Below are 21,510 nucleotides of genomic sequence, written 5' to 3'. Positions count from 1 at the left end.
TTTTTCAACTTACGACCTGGTCGTCGGGACGGAACCCCGTCTTAAGTCGAGGAGTGACTGTACTGTACTACAGATGGACAAGGGGCGACCTAATTGAGGTGTACAGTTAAAGCATTTCAAGAGGCACTACTCAGTCGGGTGTCCTTACCTGGAGCTGGCGGATGCTCACCCCACAAGGGGTCACAGCTCAAGGCTGAAGAAACCACAGGTCCAGACAACTGAGGGCAAACTTTTTCGGAGTGAGAGTTGTGAACTCTTGGAACAATCTGCCAGAAAGTGTTGTGACGGCACTGAGTGTGAGCTCTTTCAAGACCAGACTTAACCAACACTGGAGCAGGTTCAAGTATTTTCAGGAGCTGGTGCATGCCCAGTACTTGCCAATAGTGCTTAACAGAGAAGTGACCGATCGCCCAAGCGGCTAACGAGCCGATCATTGGTGAAGAGGATAAAAGTAAAAAAGTAAGTAAAAAATACAATACTGTATTGGTGAAACGGTTAAAAAATTGTTTTCTTCCTAAAGCTTTTCACCGACATAAATTTTATCAAAATTTGCACAGTACTACTCTAATGTTAGGTGATAATTAAAATTCTGCTGTAGTAAATAATAAATTAACTTATGTCAGATCTCTAAAATCATGTATAAAACTATGTTTACATTCTCTTCAGATCTTCTAACAAATAACCTGAATGGCTAATCACAGATCCTTACTCTTAGTAAAGTCAAATATCGTAAAAGTTGAAAACAACTTTGATAGACCCCTGTATCCATGAGTATTTTCCTAAATTATTACCGTAGTTCAACTGATTGAAGCTTTGATCTGTGACCACTTTTATGTACAATCTTGAAATTAAAATCATAATTTATACTATTAAGAATGCCATGTTTACAAACACATTGTAAATGTTTAAAAAAAACATTGCACAATTTTTTTTTAAACAAATTAGCTTATCTTACTATACTAAACTTTTTTGAAATGTTAAAAAATATTTAAAACAAAAATGCCTAAAATTATTTTTGTTTCACGGTCACTAAGAAAAAATAAATATATAAAAGGCTATTAAAGCACAGACATTACCATTCTTCAATGCAGCACAATTTACTGTATAATGCAATAATTCTTTTGTCAATATTAAAAAAATTTCTGAAACCGTTGCATTGACATTCCAATTCTTCAACAAGTTAATGCCATTCTGAACCAAAGCCATAGGCAGAGTCTGAGTCAGAATCAGCATTGATGGGTGGCACTGTTGATGCCTGAAGAGAGGTGTTGGTGTTTTCCATCGGTGCCAGAGCAGAGTAAGCTGAATGTGGACGAGATGGCACAAAGTCACGTTCTTTCCTTGTTTTTCTCTTTTTGATGGGACCAAACTTGGGAGGTGGCATGGATTTTGATTCTTTATCCTGGAATGTGGCACATATTTTTAGATGTATTTTAATGTTATTTGCATTTATTTGTATACTATTATAAAAAAATCACTATCATGCAACTAACCTGATCTACCCAGGGAAGGATAAGGTTGGAAAAGCTTTTCGTAGGTTAGAGGGGTAAAGGTATAAGTGCTACCTGTCATAGATCCTACACAGCTTCATCAAATTTCCCTCAAATTTTTCAGTCAGTCTTTTGTGTCATGGTCACAGTACAGGAAACCCTCCGATAACGACGGTTCTACTAACAACGATTCGTATTTAAAACCCTGTTTAATTTAGGACCCAATTCAATTTACACTTATTTTATTCGTATTTATGACGAAAATAGATTAAAAAATTAAATAAAATTAAATTTTCATATAATGAATAACTAAATCCAGATATGTACAGTACAGTATTATACAAATAAGAAAAAAAAAAAAAAAACGCCTTGAGCACGGAGGCTGCCGGGCTTGTGAGTGGTGATGCCAGCATCACTAGTACGTATAAACAGTTGCAGTTTGGAGGGCCTTTTGTTTTCATGCATCTGAACAGGAACAGGAAAAGACTTTCTTAGGTTTGTTATGGCATTTTTTTGTCCCTAATCAACATGAGCAAGAGAGCAAGAGATGGTAGTGTTGGTTCAAAAGCTAAAAGAAAGTGTAAAAGCTTTGCCAAGAAACTAGACGTGTTAAAACAATATGAAAAAGGTGAAAGGTCTGTGGATATTATATGAAGCATGCAATGAACATATCTGAAGTGGATCCATCAACAGCAAGAAGCATTAAAATTAACAGGGATGTGAAAAATGCATATGACCCCTACATAAATATGTATGAGAAAAAGAAAGCAGCTGTGCAAGGTTCTTTCGACAGTTTTATTATTCGAAGGCCTAAACCATCAACTTCAGGTACAGCTACACCATCAACTTCAGGTACAGCTACACCATCAACTTCAGGTACAGCTACACCATCAACTTCAGGTACAGCTACACCATCAACTTCAGGTACAGCTACACTATCAAATTCAGCATCAGCAGCAGCTTCAGCAACAACTACAGATTCAGTAACAGCTTAGGTTCAGCAACAGCTATGGCATCTTTATGGAAAGCTACTGCTTCAGCCAGAGTTGAACCTAATGACTCATCTGAGTAAAAGCTCACACAACAACAGCGGCAGTCCTTATGATTTTTACTTTACCACCGTTGGAGAGTAGAATTTGTGTTTTACATTCATAAGTACATATATCTAAAACATATATGAACAGTAATAAGTGTTGCATTCATATTCTTATGTAGAGAAATGACGATATGTATTCAAGTGTACGCACTTACATACGTTGGTGTTGCACAATCCTCCTTGCTTTTCTCTTGACTAATAGTGGTTAGCTACTTCTATTGCTCCATTTATTTACATTAAATAAATTCCCAGCCATGCCGACACCCACATGTATCACCGAAAATAAAATTCCTACACATATTAGACAAAAAACACAATTAAACAACACTCACCACATCATTAAGAACAAGTCTGGTCATCATTACATGTCCCCTTTGAGGCTAAGGGGACTCTTGAAGGTGGAGTGGAGATGTCACTCTGACTCCTATACAGCTTCTGGGGAGTCAAGCTACACCTCCAAAGACATGGTTTTCCTGTGTGCCTTTGCTTTCCCAGACATTTTCAAAGTTACACTGCTCACTTCAGTCACAAAAGCACAAAAAAGAAGAGCGAATACTAATATCATAAAAGCAGCCAACATTGCTCACACCATATTCACAACAACAGAAGCAAAACACTTTACAGTCATAAAAACAGCTTGGGACTGTAGTGCACCGGGTGACCACATGGCAGCACACGGGTCAACTGCAGCTGACAAGTGCAGCAAAAAAATCTGCATTAGCCAGATGATGACCATCGCTCAAGCAATCTTTTTTTAAATGTAAAGGGGTGGGGGGAAGGGGGGTTGTCTTGTTACAGTAATCCCATGTTTTTTTTATCGCGGTTTTGACCATTTGCTTTTTTTTTACTAAAAATTTATATAATATATATATATATATATATATATATATATATATATATATATATATATATATATATATATATATATATATATATATATATATATATATATATATATATATATATATATATATATATATATATATATATATACACAGTTCTCCTATAACGCGATAGATGTGTTCTTGTAAAACCTCGCGTAGTAGAAATTCGCGCAATAGAAATAACAGGGCTTATGGAGAAAATAGGGTTAGGTGCACATTACTCGAAATCGAAAAAATTTAGTAGTTATCCTAACACAAAGGATAGCACAGTCTAAATAAATGTTACATTCATATCTAATAATGAAATCATACAGTAAATGTAACACTTTACCTTGAAAAAATTTTGAAGTTGATAACATCGAGCTTCTCCAAGTGTTATAGCCTTTCTTTTATGATCACCACCGGGAATGCGATCACCAGAACGCTTCTAGGAGATATTCTTCTTTTCCATATTCACAGTTAATACCACAAAATTGGAAAAATAGTAAGCAAAAATCGCGTTACAGCAAACAAGCGTTCGCGTGTTACAAATGTTGTTCTTCTATTCATAAATCGCGTTATAGCCAATTCACGCGTTATAACAGAACTCACTGTGTGTGTGTGTGTGTGTGTATATATATATATATATATATATATATATATATATATATATATATATATATATATATATATATATAAAATATATATATATATATATATATATATATATATATATATATATATATATATATATATATATATATATATATATATATATATAATATCCTTTAAAAACAAAAATTTTAATTTTGCGCCATTTTCAATATTCCCCCGTGCGGTGCGGCAAACAGACGCCACCCTTTCCAGCCTCAGACACCCGCTGCTCTGAGAAGCCTCAGTCCACATGTGCCTAACGCAGTACTGTGAATGCTACTGTGATTACCTCTTCCGTTTGTCCTCCCACGTGCATTCCACATGGCTCCGGGATGTAAGCCAGCCTCATCAATGGCAAATATTACTAGCAAAGACTGTAAAGTGACCAAGAGATCAAGAATAGTGATGACCTTAACGGAAAAAACAGTTTTATTGGACAACCTCAGAGGTGATATGAGCTATTGCATGAGATGTGGAGAAGACTGACAATTCATTTGTGTCTTTTGTCAGAATACAAGTCTTCAAGTGGAGGAATGTGGGTGGAAGAAGACTGCCTGGCTGGCGTGACTGCGTGAAGGCGGGCAGACTCCGGGACAGCAGGGAGAGGCTGGCAATGCGAGTGTTGCATGACCTCAGTGAAATAAAAAAAATTTAATTTACTTGTAAATAAATGTTTTTTGTACATAACTGTGTTTATGTTTTTCCATTATTATACTGGACTACAATATGATTAGTTTCAAATAATGATGTTAGTAAATGCCGGTACAGTGCATCAGTATGACCACTGGGTCATGAGTGGAGAGCATGGCGTGGTTAAGAGCATGACCTACCTGAGCTGTTTGGTGGTCACAGGTACAGTGATTCCTAAAAGAGTATATGCGGTTTTGGCTTTTCGCGGGGGTTTCAGGAACGTAATTCCTGCGAAAAACACTGGATTACTGTACATCATCATAGCTCAAGCGAAATGTAGATAGGGCATGCTGTGCCAACAGATAACGGAGGCATTCAAGATTATTCAAGTATATGTTGAATGCCTTAATTGTTTTAACTATTTTGTGAAGTGAGCAGATCCGAGCCCCAGTAAATAAAGCCCTAGTGTTTCATGCCCGTCACACATTATCAGAGAACCACAGGTATGCATTGAATATTCTGTAATGCTGAAATTAACCTAAGTCTATTAATCTCAATGAGAAATGTCTATGCCAGCAGTCCTGGACAGGACGAACCATTACCCGGTACAACACAATGTTTACTTAGTGTACTCGTATTTCGTGATTATTTGATGTGAACCAGTTAGAGCTTAGATAATGAGAAGATTATACACATGAATGTTAAACAACGAATGTAGACCCTTTACACTATTACTTGAAATGAAACTAGGTGTTAACCAGTCATATTAAACATTTACCATAGCCTCGACCTGTGCCAGTGCCACAATGATTTCCCCGTACGTGGAGACTGGGAGCTCATATGAAACGCTTTTCCAGACACAGGTATGTTCAGGTACTGTGCTGATTGTTCATATATTGTGTCGATTTCATGTTTTGCACATTGTTCTATGATGCAAGAAGTCTTGCTAAATAAATGAACATTTTATCAACAATCATCCTCGAATATTATCTTTGCAAAATATTTAATTTAGTATTTGTTTACAAGCTCACTTGAGATGATTCTCCTCTGTGACACAGGTGATTGAGTCGTTGATGAGTGGGTGTGGTCACTGTATATGACAGGATGATGTCCATTGCCAGTATGGAGTTGTGTGAATGCTGCTAAGCTCTGGGAGCTTCGTGAGATGAGGTGTTTAGATGGAATTACCCAGTATGGCTGGGCTCTCAGAGGAGGTGTGTCCAGTGTGTGTGTGTGTGTGTGTGTGTGTGTGTGTGTGTGTGTGAGGGGCCACTCACCGTGGAGTGGACAGATCCTGCCTAAATTACCTTATTATGTGTAAGCAGTGATAAGTAGTGTTGAGTATAAGATACACCCACTTCTCGTTTTACGCGGGGGTTACGTTCTTGAAAACCACCGCTTAATTAAAAAACGAGTAAATTAAAAAATTTTCCCATAAGTATACATGTAAATGGTACAGGTTAGGGGAACCATCATATACTGCACAGGGTACAAACAGTGCTCTCACCTAAACTAAGCACAAAGCCAACCTCCGACACATGCTCTCCTCTCTGAAGGCGGGTGATCACATTTAATTTCACGTCCATTGGGATTGTTTTTCATGCCTTTTTAGCTTTAGGCGCCCCAGAGGAGGCAGATGGATGTTTCCATACATGCTCAATGGGGAAAACAGCGTTTAACACTATAAAGGTACGTGATAAACACACAATACAAATGAAAGCACAGAGAAAAAGTAGTTCTGGTGTGAATAGAGAAAGCGATATATGCTTGTAATAACTTACAAGCACCTCACCCGGCATCACATGCGACTCCACTGCCAGGCGACCAGGCAGATACGCGCAGCAAATTTAAACTGTCTTGACTGCGTTATTTAAAAAATAGGTGCGCGTAAATTAGCTTTTGGTATTAATTGAACAATCACGTTATTCCAAAAATGCTTAAATCAAACGCGAGTTGCCTGTATAATATTAACAAGATTACTATAACTGTTACCTGCTCAGGTGTGTCTTTGTCCTGAGCTGAGCTCATGTGTGGTTTGGGGTCACCACTGATTTGCTAGCAAATGAGACTAAGTAGTGCTAGGGTACTACGTACTAGTCATGGTGCTAATGAATGTGTATTGTGGTGCCGTTACCAAGAATTATAATGGTAATTATGAGATTATCCCTCAGGTGACCTGTAACCTAGATGCTCAATTGTGTTATAAGTAGTAGTACAATGCTGTGTGTGAAACCATGCACTATGTATTTGTATCCATGATATACTAAGCCAAGTAGTGATTTATGTTGGAAGGTTTAAATGGAATGAACCCATGGAGGTGGTTCTTTTATTTTTGTATTCGTATTGAAAGCATTCACAAAACAAACTTCATTTTAATAAATAATCATTAATTACGTGGAGTTATCATTATCAATACAGTAGACCCATACCATTTGCGGGTTTACGATTCATGATTTCGATGATTCGCGGTGAGCAAATGGTGGCTACCTTGCGAGTCTTTTCCCCACAGCATTTCGTGTTGTACTCTCAAATCTTTAGTGTTTCTGTGTGAAAATGGCCCCTAAAACACTGCCTAGTGTCAGTCCTAGTCATTCTAGTGAAGTGAAACATAAAAGGCAGAAGTCAGTGATGACCCTGACAAAGAAAGTTGAATTATTAGACAAGTTAAAGGAGGGGATGAGTGCTGCTGTGGCTGGTGAGTTGTTTGGTAGAAGTATACGAGGTCTGTCCGGAAAGTATCCAGCCATTTACTATTAAAAAAAAATATTGCTTACCTAGGAGAATGGTGCCTTAGTCCCCTTCAAAGTACTCCCCTTGGGACCTCACACACTTCTCCCAGCGTCCCTTCCACTTTTCAAAACAGTCTGCAAAGTCCTCTTTCGGGATCTTCATCAGCTGCCTCGTCGCATTCTCCTTAATCTCGTCCATGGTTTGAAATCTCCTCCCTTTCAACGGCGATTTTAGCTTTGAGAAAAGCCAGAAGTCGCAGGGAGCCAAATCTGGGCTGTAGGGGGGCTGAGAGACCTGGGTGATGCGATGTTTTGCCAAAAAAACCTGCACGAGACGTGAAGAATGGGCAGGCGCGTTGTCATGATGAAGCTGCCAGTCACCACTTGCCCACAGCTGGAGTCGTTTTCTTCTTACCGCATCCCTCAGGCGGCGAAGAACTTCGATGTAGTACTCCTTCGTTATTGTTTAGTCATTGTAAATGCGACAGTCACACAGTACCCACGTTCACTCAACAGCGTCTGCTGGGCAACTGAGTTGTCCCACGGGAGTGTGGCTGTTCATGCATGCGCAGTATGGTCCTCTCTGAGTGGCTGCCAAGTTACATCAAGGCCGCGCGACCAGTTCTCACATTATTCACAATGACTGGATACTTTCTGGACAGACCTCGTACAGTAGTGCACTAAGGTTGTATATGTTGCTTTTCGCGGATTTGCCTATTCACACCATTCCTTGGAACCTAACCTCCGTGAATAACAAGGGATTGCTGTATTGTATTTGTTTTTACCCCATAATTTGTACCAGAAGGTACACAAATTCATGTGCCTTAGACCTCTCAGACCATGCTATCACAGTAAATAAGAGGTTAAGGTTATTATATTCTGATTAAATATCTTGGTGGTGGCAGCTGTTTATTATTCAGTAAGTACTGAAAGAATGTTCAAGAATGTACAGTAAAAATGGGTTTCCCAGATATGCCCAACAGAATATAAGTAAATATCCTTACAAAAGAATAACACAGTAAGACACTAAAGTAATAAATAAGATGATATAAAAAGAAAGAACCCCTTACAAAAGGTATTCAGCAGGTGGGATCTATCATAATAATTCCCTCCCTTCATTTCAGGACGTACTGTAATGAGTATTTTCCAGGTATATTTTATATACGAGGCGTTTAGCATATGAGCGAAGTGGCCAAATTATTGTGTTGAGTAATCAGTCTTCTGTGGAGTCACATATCCATTCCACCCCTCATTACTAATGGTAATTTACATATGGTTAAGGACAAACTTCTACTCAGGAGACCTCACCATAACACAGAAAAATGACTGAAAATTTCTAGTTTAATAGTATTTTTTTTTTTTGGTGTGTGTGTGTGTGTGTGTGTGTGTGTGTGTGTGTGTGTGTGTGTGTGTGTGTGTGTGTGTGTGTGTGTGTGTGTAATATATATTTTCTTTAATCTACCCAAATTCTGGGCTTATTTTCGAGGACCCGTAATGTAACATTATTTTCCATGGACAACTATGATTTATAAATTACAAATTTTTAATCTGTGGGGGAGTGGTTGAACCTAACCCTGCAAATTTGAAGATTTTTTGGTCACAAACAAATGTACAGTAATATCTCCATTAGCTGGCTTTGGGAAAGATTTTCCGAGGGGCACATTTCTCTAAAAATTTGGAGAAAATTTTCCCAATACCCGGAAAATTCCAGGGAGGGGGAATATTTTTCCGGGTTCGAGAGATGATGTAATGGGCAATTTCTGGAACTTCCGAGAAAATTTTTCCGTTATCTGGGATGGGGGATATTTTTCAGGGTTCGAGAGATGAAGTAATTGGGCAATTTTTGGAACTTCTGAGAACAAATTCCCGGGATGAGGAATTTTTTTTCCTGATTTAGGGTGTCATCTCATTACCAGGAAATCTCTCATTACTGGAAGTGCTCTGCACCAATTGTTCCAACTGACAGAGATATCACTGTACTCTTATACAAAGCCACATACTGTAATCCTTTACATACAATCACTATTACATACACCCATACTTTTATATATACACACACACAGACTCCTTCACTTAATCACTCTCTCTCACTCATTTTTTCATGCATTGATGGTTGCACACATAGGTATATGTGCATATTCTTGCATAAAGATGCACACTCTCTAACAAAGAGACACTCTTACCCACATTCTTATGGACAAAATAGGTCACTACAAAATAAGATACAGTACAGCGGTTAGTCTGCAATAAATGGTGCAATTTACAGTCCTTGATTCATGAACCATGACTTGCAGTGCTCCGCTTTCCATGAAAATACTATACATACAGTACTTGGTTAACATAATTGGTAATAAAACAATTTCCTGTTATGTCAGCCATCTTACAACACCACTTTGACTGAAAACATTTTCCAAATAGTAGTGTTCACTAATATAACCCCATGGATGCCAGTGTGCACAGTATATTGTGACAATTTAAACAATCACATTTAAGAGCATAGTGACAAAAGATATACAGTACTGTACATCATTTGTAGTACATGTCATCTGATTCACATAGATTTATCACCTTCATTGATATTTAATTTTTTTTTTAGAAATTTCCCAAGAAAGTGACAAAAAATTGAGAGAAAGTAAAAGACCAATCATTAAATGCACCCTAAATAGCCTATCGATCAACCTGCAAAACAAGTGTACTCGTGCTACAATATCCTACCATATTGTAAATTAATAATATAAGTTACAGATAATATAAAAAAACATAAACTCTCAATTTTTTTAACAGAAAGCAGTGCATTTGATAATGATAGCATTAGAAAAATGAGATTCAACAATCTATCTTTTGAATAGTTCATAAAGCACCTTATACTGCACGTACTTTCAAGATAGGTTTCCAAAAACTTTCATACCAAAGTGGAGACGAATTAAAAAAAGGTGTGCCATACACTATATGCAAATAGTGAAACATTTCCAAACTCAAGGTTTTGGATATACAATTAATGAAAATCTCTTGTGAAATGACAATATTGAACAATGCTGCAAGAAACAACAGGGGAGGATCAAGAGAAAATAAAGGAAAGCCCATGTGCAACTGATACTCTAACCAGAATATGTTCAAATCAAATACTGTACTGTATAAATAATGACATTTGTTTAAATTGAGTATTAATTAACAGAAAACATATACAGTACAGTTGCTCATTAAGATGCACAGTATTAAGGACTACAAAAGCTTGTGTTAATACGAAATGCTTTAAACACATATACTGTAGCCATTGTTATTAGTTTCAATGGGAAATAGGAACTGGAAACTGAAAGATGAAATGTAAGACACAAAATGCTCAAAAAGTATGTTAATCACAAGTAAATGCTATTAAGTTTGTCGAAAAAAATTTAATGTTTGAATGCATAAAAAATACTGTACAGAGTAAATATACATACGGTAATAAAACTGGGATAATAATACTGTATGTGGCAATACATTTGCCGGTGATGCTGGGCTATTGGCGAATGTCTGGTCTAGTTCTGTCCTCCACCGCATTATCCCTTACTGCCACATCCCATGTTGCTTCCTCCCTTGTTGTTGGGTTTGATCGTAAAAATAACAAGAAATTAACTAGCAAAAGGTGATACATATCCCACGAGGCATAGAACACCATGATAATCAGATACCGTTATGTTGTCTCAGCTCACCAGACATCCAAGCTAAATTAGCCTGCCGCTGATGTCACCTCAGAGGACTGTATAGAAAACAATTCTATGAGTGCACTCAACTGGCTGGCTGCTCAGCCAATGATAAAGCAAGACCAGCCTGACTCAAAAATGATAATCTCTGCTAGATTACCGGATACTCAGAATTCTGTTGGTAGAGAACTGATGCACTAGGTGGGGAATCTTTCCACAGTTCACCACCGCTCAGCTTGGCTCACATTAATTCATATTACAGTAGTTGGTGTTAAAAAGTGGCTCTACTGTAGTATCATGGTGAATGTCACTAAGAAATTAAGGATGTCAATAGAAATAACTTTGTAGTATTTCTTACCTTATACACATGTCTCTCAAGAGAGGCAATCCAGATATTATCACTATGGAATCACTAACAAAACTGTACAGCACTAGTTTACTGAAAAAAGGCCTATTGAATTACAGTCTGATCTATGACCGTATTATACCCCCTGTAGTAGGTGTTGGGGAGTTTGACACTTCCACTGGCAGCAGTCTGGAAGGCCTCATATCTAGGGTGCACAGTGGATAAACGTTAAGAGTGAGTTGGCCCCTGGCAGCATTTACTGGGATTAATCTGACATGAATAACAAGCAAAGCAGCCTCCAATCTTTGTTCTACTACTACTACAGTACTAAAACACACATACACAGCAGCATCCCTACAGAAATGGCAAACATCTGTAGACATACAGAATATTTGTACAGGTTTCATAAATACAATTTAAAAAGGTTTTGGTAGTTATAGAAAACATCTACTTATAGTATAATACACGCAGAGAATAATACATGCGGTGGATATTTACAAACCTACAGTACAGTACTGTATATCTTCTGAGTTGTTTCATTTCATTTCTGAATTCTTCCACACCAAAAAAATAAAATACAGTACATCTAGGTATATGTCACTGATATCTTCCATGGTTAGCACTATCAAGGTTTGTGTACTGGTGAGCAAGATCCATATACATCTTACCCGATTATTTCAGTTTCTGAGCATCAAGTCTCCCCCACTCCCTTAAAATGAAGGATTGTACAGTACCTGAAATCCAATTTAATAGCAGAGCCCACAGGCTGCTAACTGGGGTACAAGGTATTAAGTTTTATTTAAAGTCAACAAGACACAGGTGTGGGCATACTGGATGAAGGTACATTCTTTCTATTAAAATGAAAATTACAAAAAAAGAAACAGCACAATCAATGTCTCAACTGTAAATACTAAACCTTTATCTTTACCATTTGCTGCTTTATTATACTGTGCCTACCATCCCATTATTGTCTCCAACTTCTTACCCTTTCCCTGATCATGAAGATGAACTTACTGCATCAGGGAGTGAGTCGCTGGATCCCCAGGCTCGATGCAATCTGGCTTCAACATCACGGGATATCAAATTGTTAAGGGCTTCAGTCGTCTTCCGCACCTTCACGTTCAGGGACCCGATGCGCAGAAAACCAGCCGCCTCTTTTACTGTGGAGACAATATCATGGTCACAGAGGGCATGTAAGGTCATCCAACACCACAAAAATAGGATAATAATAGAGGTTAAATAATTAATAGTTCAAGTAAGAAATTGGAAAATACAAGACCTACTGTATATGACTTTTAACAGATTAATGTAACTTAAGAATATTTTCATAAACACTGAGAAGAGACAAACATAATCATCATAAAAACTGAGGAAAGCACTGCCTCTCACCAGTGGTCTTGGGTTAAATCCCTAGGTCAAATTAGAGAAGGTTGCAATACAGTGTGAGTGACCGTACCAAACATTGCAGGTTTTCTCCGGGTACTCCGGTTGCCTCCTGTACTAACAAAATAACAATGGACCATGTAGGTTATAACTAAGAACAGAATGACTGCTTAAAGGGTTAGTAAGCTGACAAGTGGTAGAAATGATAAATTATTTAAACAAGTATATCCTAGAGATATAATGTAAATGATAACAATCAGGTACAAGGATAGAGTAATTTGACAGTGAAAAGAAAGTACAATATACAGTACATATATTATACATAAAGAGTTGCTTGAAGATTGGGAATGAAGATGAATTTACAACTTGACAAATAATTTTTAAGGTGAATAATAAGAAAATATAATGTAAAGGCTATTTTGAAAACATCATGACAACCCAAGAAGTAAAATTACTAACAAGAACACCCCACATACACTATGTACATATGGACTGAAGAAAACTATACAGTACCAAGAATAAAGTTTACTATACAGCACAGATATTTTACTGTAGTGATGTTCCTGAATGAGATTAAAAACCTTTTTAGAGAAGTAAATGTAATGAGATAATTTGTTTATTATAAAGTACTGTATCAGCACCATGGATATATAGTAACCTGTATGCTGAGTGAAAGAACATTCAAATAGACTACAGAGAATCTACGCTGAATGGATTAACACATCAAATACAGTTATGACAAAACCAACTTTTGTAGATAATTATAACAGTTCTTGTAGTGTATAATGAATTAGACTGTGGCCCAAAACAACATTCACTTCAGTTATAATCAACTACAGATACGTGTATTGTACTCTGGAATATTGTCATGCAATTACAGACAGTACTACTCAAGTGTAGTCAATATGCAAAAAAAATTAAATATAAACTAAGCACACCAAGTACTACAGTATAATCACACACTAACACATACTTAGGACTATACAGTATTGTACTCACACTCAATAACAATAATACCAAAAAAAAAGACTGCATATCAATGACATAAAAATAAAAATAAACCTAAATAAACATATGAAACATACAACACACCAAAAAAATACCCAGCAGACAGCTGATCCATCACCACAAGTCAAAACAAAACTGTTGCAACACATATTAAAGTCATGCATAATGCTGAAAGAAAATGAAATTCCAGAAATTATATTGAGAAATAAATCTGTAAATTATGAAATTGAAAAACAATTGTGGCTAACTAGAAGATAAATACAAGACTAGCAGGTGCAGGCTTGACACACAATAAAGTCATGGGTGATGAGGGGCAGCACACAACCAAGCCATGGCTGCTACCTGTCTGAAGATTACTGCCGCCACAGCCTCGCCCAGACTGTGGCGCCTCGAGCTGCTGCTGCCTTGACTCCAACATGTCTTACGCTGATGGTGACGGCGATGGTGACGGTGTCGATGCAGTTGCTCTGAAGGTGGGGCAGCAACATGGATGTGGTGGTCATAGAGGGAACAAGTGAAGTGGAAGCAACATGCACACCATCAGATTAGTTGTTAATATCATCAATGGTGACACAACACTGGGTAAGGGTCATGTCTAGAATATCCTGGAGTATCACCTGTACCTGGTGGCTTTGTGGGACACAGCTGTATGTGTTTATTATACAGTAGAATGAGTTAGACTTCAAATATTGGTAGAGGTGACAGAAGAGGGAGTGAAGGTTGGGCTTGCCAAGAAATGTTTCATGAGATTCACTATTATGGTCAGGTAGTGAACTGGGAGCACACATTTTTGTTTTAACACCTGCGAACTGGTGATGAATACATTGTCATTGCCTTTGTAAATGACAGTGTAGGTGCTCTGTCTTTATTACTAATATTATAGATTCTTCATTTATAAACAAATTCACATAAAAGAGAACAAGACAAAATTCAGATGTCTGTAAACATACGCTCATCGCTAAGCAGCAGCTTGCAGCACAGAGTTCACCTCTGCGGTAAAGGACAAGTGGCACGCCGAGTGTTAAAATGTGCAGTGCCTGACATTCACAGTCAAGTCCATTTTATGTTTGTGACTGCATATCCATCCATCTTTTATCAAGCATTTCTGGTTAAAGATTACTACAGGTACACAGAACAGTATATTGTAACCAGCTCTTATGAGGTTGACACTTAAATTCACAAAAAGTCTACGTGAGATACTTGAGTACACATTGGAATTTTAATTTCTTGTAATCAATGATTCCCTAAGTGCGATGATTTTCCGTGAAGTTTCCTAAATTGCCGAGTATAGATAAAGTATTTATATTGAAATTGTACTCTACAGTACAGTGTATATGCTGCATATTTATACAAGGGTTGTTCAATTAATACTGAGACTAGTTCAAAACTGGAGACTAGCCAGTTGATCCATTGTTTCAGGTGATCATCCAGTCTCACTAAAGTACAGCATTTGTAGAAGTATAACAAGCCTGTTGCTAAATTTTGTCCCTAAAGACTTATTTGTAATAATCTTTAACTGTTGAAAAAACCTATTTAACTCCACTACTATGATGCAAACTTTGACTGTGTAACATTTTCCTGAGACAAGATAATCCATAACTCCTTAAAGATGATTAAAAATTATGAGTTAGAAAACTAACAAACTCAGTTCCAGTGTCCAACTCAAGACAGTCACTGAAATTTTGATGGAGAAGTGCAGATTTCTCCCAATGCAGAGTAACTTCTTTTTTGCCAAAACTCCCTGTCAAACTTTGATTATCACAATTAACCTCCCTCAGTCACGACCCGGAATAAGCCAGTCATCTAAATGGACGAGACAGACCATTCCTTTCCTATACAATACATTAAGATTAATTAAACTAGGTTCTCTGAGCCATTTACAACCTGAATGTCAGCCAAAGGTCTCTCTAAAGCACTCTCTTACCTACGTACTAAATACTATTGATATTCAACATGGAGCTTGAAATAGATACAGCCATTAAGGTAAAGAATGTCTATGACCCTATATAGTCTTCAGCATATGAATCAATCTAGACACGAGTTGATTGATACTATATCATCAGATCGTGTTGTGACCTGAGATGAATTGTAGTACTGTATCACCACTATGTAGGTCATAGTGTTAATACAGTAGACACATGACTCTTAAAGGTACAATGGAAATACAGTCCCAAACAGAGTTGTTGGAGCAGTGTATTACTAACCTTGCTACTCTCTTATAGACCTTCATTGTTGGAGCGTAGTAATAAAATTATAACAACAGTACAGTTACAAGAAAAGCAAAACTCGGATCACCTGAAGAATAAATCCCATAATCTATTTCCCCTTAATATGAACATCCTAATGTTAACCTAACATAATATTTTGACTACTTTTATCCTCTTCGCCACTGATCGGCTCGTCAGCCACTTTGGCGCTAGTCACGTCTCTGTTATGCACTGTTGGCATGTACAGTATTGGGCATGCACTGGTTCCTGAATGTATCTGAACCTGCTCCAGTGTTGGTCAAGTCTGGTCTCACACTTGGTGCCATCACAACACTCTGGCAGGTTCCAAGAGTTCACAATTCTCACTCCAAAAAAGTTTACCCTCACAGTTTTTTGGACTTGTGGCTTCTTCAACCTTGAGCTGTGATGTTAGGGTGGTTAATCATCAGGTGATGTAAAGGGGGGGGTGGGGGTGCAATCTTCAGAAGATTCCAAAATTTATTCAACATGCCAGTGGGGTAATGCATTTAATTAAAATAATAATAATAATAAAAAATATCAAAAATAATAATAATGCCACTGCATACCCTGAGGATAATATAGAATTCCATTCCAGAAATTATTATTCCCATGTACAGTACAAAAACATCGTTGAAAATGTTCAAAGGAGGGCCACTAAACTGGTGCCTATGCTTTGGCACCTCAACTACCCTAAAACATTGGAAAGCCCGAACTTGCCTAGCTTATACTACAGACAGGCAAGGGGGCAACCTAAATGAGGTGTATAAGCATCTCAAGGGGCACTACTCAGTCGAGTATCCTTACTTGGAGCTGGCGGACGCTCGTCCCACAAGGGGTCACAGCTCAAGATTGAAGAAGCCGCAGGTCCAGAAAACTGTGAGGGCAAATTTTTTCGGAGTGAGAGTTGTGAACTCTTGGAACAATCTGCCAGAAAGTGTGACAGCACCGAGTGTAAGCTCTTTCAAGACCAGAGTTAACCAACACTGGAGCAGGGTCAGGTACATTCAGGAGCCAGTGCAAGCCCAGTACTTGCCAACAGTGCGTAACAGAAGTGACTGATCGCCCAAGCGGCTAACGAGTCGTTCATTGGTGAAGAGGATAAAAGCAAAAAAAAGAGTGTAGGTGTCGATCCGATTTGATCGGGACTTCAGCAGAGCGCAGTGGAGTGTTTTGAAATACGTCAATATAGGCGTTTATTGTAAGGTGTTTTAGATGCACAGAATACCAGGTAGCTAACGCGTTAGCTATTCTGGCTGTGTAGATGCTGCTGCGGAGTTGTGTGCATGACACTTTCAGAGGGAAAAGCTAACGCCTCGATCAGGCGTTAGAGTATGCAGCGAGCAGAGGTGCCCGAATAGCTAACAACCAATCAGTGAGTTTCTCCAGTGGGTAAACATGGATCATGGCTACTTACGGAGCATATTTTGATTAATATTGAAGAGTTGGGGGCATGTAAGGCAATAAAAAACTGTGATAAAATAATAAAAATAATTCTATATATGGTAGTATATTGGATAGGACCTAAAACAAAGTGTATGGCATGAAAGAATTGGAAAGGATTGCGCCTAGTTCAAACCTATTTAGGCTCCGCCCTTTTTAAGTGGGTGCTGTCAGATTCCATTAACCGTTGGTGACTTTGGTGTAACAAATTTGATAATTATTCAAATATAATTAAAACTTTAATATCATTACTCATAAGATACTTTAAATAAGGATGAACAAGTTGATTACAGTTATGTAAGTGCAAAAATTAGGACTTAAATGAACCTGAAATTCGTCGAGAGAGAGATGGGCTTTGGATAGTGTGGTTTCAGAGTCCGGGAGAAATTACCTTTGCAACGGGTCTGATTTTTTGTGTTATTATTATTTATTGTTGACGGACTTTTTTTTCCTTTTTTGTCTTTTTTTCCATAATTTTCTATATATTTTCTACACTATTTCTTTCTGTATTGTGCCCAAATAACAGTTATCCTAATTTTATTGTTTCTGAAGACTGTTGTACTACAGTTATTTCCAAGATGCGGTACAAAGTCGTATTTTTTAATGACATTTCGGGAAAGCTAACGCGTTAGCTATTCCATGCGTTTTAAAACGCCTTATGATTGGCTGTTTACATGCGGGATGTGGCATCACCACCGAGAAAGATAAAGTAGTAGGCACCTAAATATCTACCAAAAGAAGCATTTGCTCAAGAAATGATTGTCATATCAGAAATCACTGATGAAAATATATTAAGAAAATAAGCATCAATATTAGCCAATCAGTTTTCACCCATCAATATTAACCAATCAGCTTTCAGCGTGTTTTACTCCGCAATTTTCATCATCCTTCATGCCCTGCCCACTACAGGCGATTTATGATCGTGTAAAAAAAAAATAATAATACAATTAAAATAAAAAGTTGTCGCCCCTTTTAAAATACTTATGATAATGATAAGAACATCTGTAGCAAAAATGAACGAAAACTAACAACTCCTGGTGTTTACCATCTCCGCCAGTATTACCAAAAACTTAAACTGAATGTCAGACACATTCTGGGGCACCCCATTGAGCCACGTCACCCGTGGGCACCATACTGAGCTGGTGTTATATGAAATTTTCTATCCCTGTGAAGGGAAATGCAAGTGACAGCTTGCAATACCTTTATTTTGCTATCATTTTTGTTTCAATCATCAGGGGAATTGGTTAGGTTACATTAGGTTAAGTTGATTAGGTGTGTTTGGATAAATACAGGGATGACCCAAACTGAAATTTTACCACTATTTTAAGCTATATATACTAATAATAAACCAAAAATAACTAAAATCACCTATCGCCATTCATACGTCGATATTTTGAGCAAAAAGTTGGATATGCTACGATAGGTAAATTTGCAAATTCAGCCCCAACTACTGTTCGACATGTTTTTCCCCATGGTATTTGGTCTGATTCATACTAATTTGACCTTCATTTCCGTCGCAAATGAGTGGTTACTGGGTTAGCCCCCCCCCCCCCACAAAATTACACTAACCGACTTGGGGTTGAAACTGCAATGATACCCAACCAACAATCTGGGTAGTGGGAGGCACATTTCTCGCAACTATGTCAGAGGAAAATGCAAGTGGCAGCTCGAAATTTACATAATACTGGGTGAACCCCGGCCCTAGCCTGGGTCCCGTAGGGTGACTAGCCACCCCGGTTGAAAAGCACTGTCTTAAGAGAATACAGTAATTATAAACTGACAATAGATGGCTCCTGCACCACAACAATCCTACCAGTCGTGTTTAAAAAGAAATTATCTACAAATTAAGATACTGAAATAATGGGCAATCCCTAGTATTCACGCAATTTTTTTCTCCAATAAAATAAAAAGCGTTAAGTCTGCCATTCTGAGTCTCGCAAAGAACTTAATAGCACCTGATGGGTATATTCCATAATGCAATACTTGAGGACAGCTTCTCTAAAGTGCTTCTACAGTCAACACCTGTGAACTACGAATACTTTCAAGAACGAAATAAAAAATATCACACAACTTTCCTTTTTTGCATAAACTATTTGTCTCATTACCTACTGAACAACTCTCGCGTATGTGTGTGCAGTACCATCACTGAAGCTTCTGCAGATAGATAGACCGAAGATTGGTATGCATCTTTTCAGCATTTTTGTAATAAGATCATCGCTATCACAATCCTCCTTCGAACTTAAAATTCAGAAAAAAACTAAATGCAGCACAGACAAAAACAATAACTGAACAATCTGCATGTGAAAGGCATAAAATGGTTAAATAAACAAAAAAGCAGTGAGTATCTTGAGAGCGAGCAGGTGCACGTGTGCAGTGATTGTCTAGCTGGAACAGTACAGTACTCACAACTCTATATGAAACAGTTTTTCCAATACCACCTCATACAGTTTGACTGGGGAAAAACATTATAGTTAATATACGTTACTAATTTTATATTAAAAAAAATAAATGAAAGCATTATTTATACTATAGCAGAAAATGTCTCCCAAGTCTTTAATGTACAGTTTATTGTACCCACCTTACTACAGTACAGTCAACTGTGCAGAAAGAGGCAAGACGCTAACTTCTCACTTGCTACACTGATGAGTAGCAGTATAAAGGCCGTGGTTGTGGACAATGCACACATGCATCCATACCATTAATATTTCTCTTCCGCTAGTTGCAAAGCCACGACTCAAATGTTATTTTACTACCTTTTTTGTATCACGTTTGGGGGTGAACAACGCTGGTAAGTTACCAAAACAGGGATTATCGTGTCAGAGGGATATGCAACTATACTGTACACACCATGAACTTCAGTAACAACGAAAAGTTATTTAACCACACAGTGTCCAAAGGTTTAATAAATCATATCACATAGTTAATCATATTACAAAATTACGAGCATTTATTACTATGGAAAATGTCAGTTTATATTAGAATGTTGAAGGGCGGATCTAAGAAGTTGCGGGAACATGGCGAGCACAGTGAGCCCACCCAGCCGTCTTTTGAGGAAGTTGTTGAAATAAGACCAATATCATGGTCATTTTGAGGTCCTTTTGAAGCCATGTGCACTTGACATTAACATATTCTGAGGTTAATAAAAATTACATTTTACGATACAAAAACGCCCGAGTACAATTTTCTGATGACAAGGGGGGCCCGGACCCCAAGACCCCCTTGGATCCGCCCCTGATGTTAAGGAAAGTGTGGGTGAACAAGGGAGGGAGGGAGGTCAGTGGTGGTCAGGGGTGAGGGTGGAGGTGAACCATGAGATGAGGCTGGAAGTGTCACTGTTGGGGTAATCTTCCAGCTGGTCTTGGCGGGCGCGCTCTGCATGGTCACCAGGAAAACACATTCATCAATTCATCACTACCACCTCATATGTCCTTTATCCATGCTGCCTGTTATCCCATTCTTCACTAACACTATTAAAAACTAAAATGACATTCAAGTAATCAGTATTCACACAAATATAAAACCTGTAAAGTTAAGATATTAGTATGCCAGCACAATGAGAAGAACCAGCATTAACCAGCACGTAAAGTTTGTTAACCAGTTACAGTCCAAGGGGCATAGTGCGGAAATCTCCCTCCAGTATGATGTGGTGAGGGCAAACAGCACTAAATTACACTAGCATATCTTGTGTATCGTTGCAGAATTTTCCCACTGGTAAAAATATACACAGTACTAAATTCTGTTCTATGGTTTAGGTTTTTAAGATATTTTAGAGCACACAAAATAGATTTCTCCAAATATCACACGAGAGAGCATGAACTCGTCCCAGAAGGGTTCCACTTCACGAATAAGGACGTTCAGATTAAATTTTTGCTTCAATGAGACGACCCCAGTGAACTCTGACTTTACAACAATCAACTCAAATTATAACCTAGTAAACTCTTATTATCAACAGAGTACTTT

The 21,510-nt window shown here is 37.8% G+C and overlaps 1 protein-coding gene across 1 annotated transcript in view; it reads right to left on the bottom strand.

Moving 5' to 3' along the window:
• Positions 1-386: 386 nt before the first annotated feature.
• The window catches only part of LOC121871900, a 46,426-nt gene continuing 25,302 nt past the window's right edge, over positions 387-21,510 (bottom strand). The window contains exons 6-7 of the mRNA XM_042374495.1: positions 12,506-12,651; positions 387-1,402 (exon numbers count right to left, since the gene is read on the bottom strand). Coding sequence (XP_042230429.1) covers positions 1,181-1,402; positions 12,506-12,651 — 368 coding nt within the window. The 3' untranslated portion in view covers positions 387-1,180. The remainder of the gene's footprint in view (positions 1,403-12,505; positions 12,652-21,510) is intronic.

Source organism: Homarus americanus, unplaced genomic scaffold (assembly GCF_018991925.1).
Source record: "Homarus americanus isolate GMGI-L3 unplaced genomic scaffold, GMGI_Hamer_2.0 scaffold34345, whole genome shotgun sequence".
Classification (NCBI taxonomy): domain Eukaryota; kingdom Metazoa; phylum Arthropoda; class Malacostraca; order Decapoda; family Nephropidae; genus Homarus; species Homarus americanus.
This window is presented reverse-complemented; position numbering and strand designations above follow the sequence as displayed.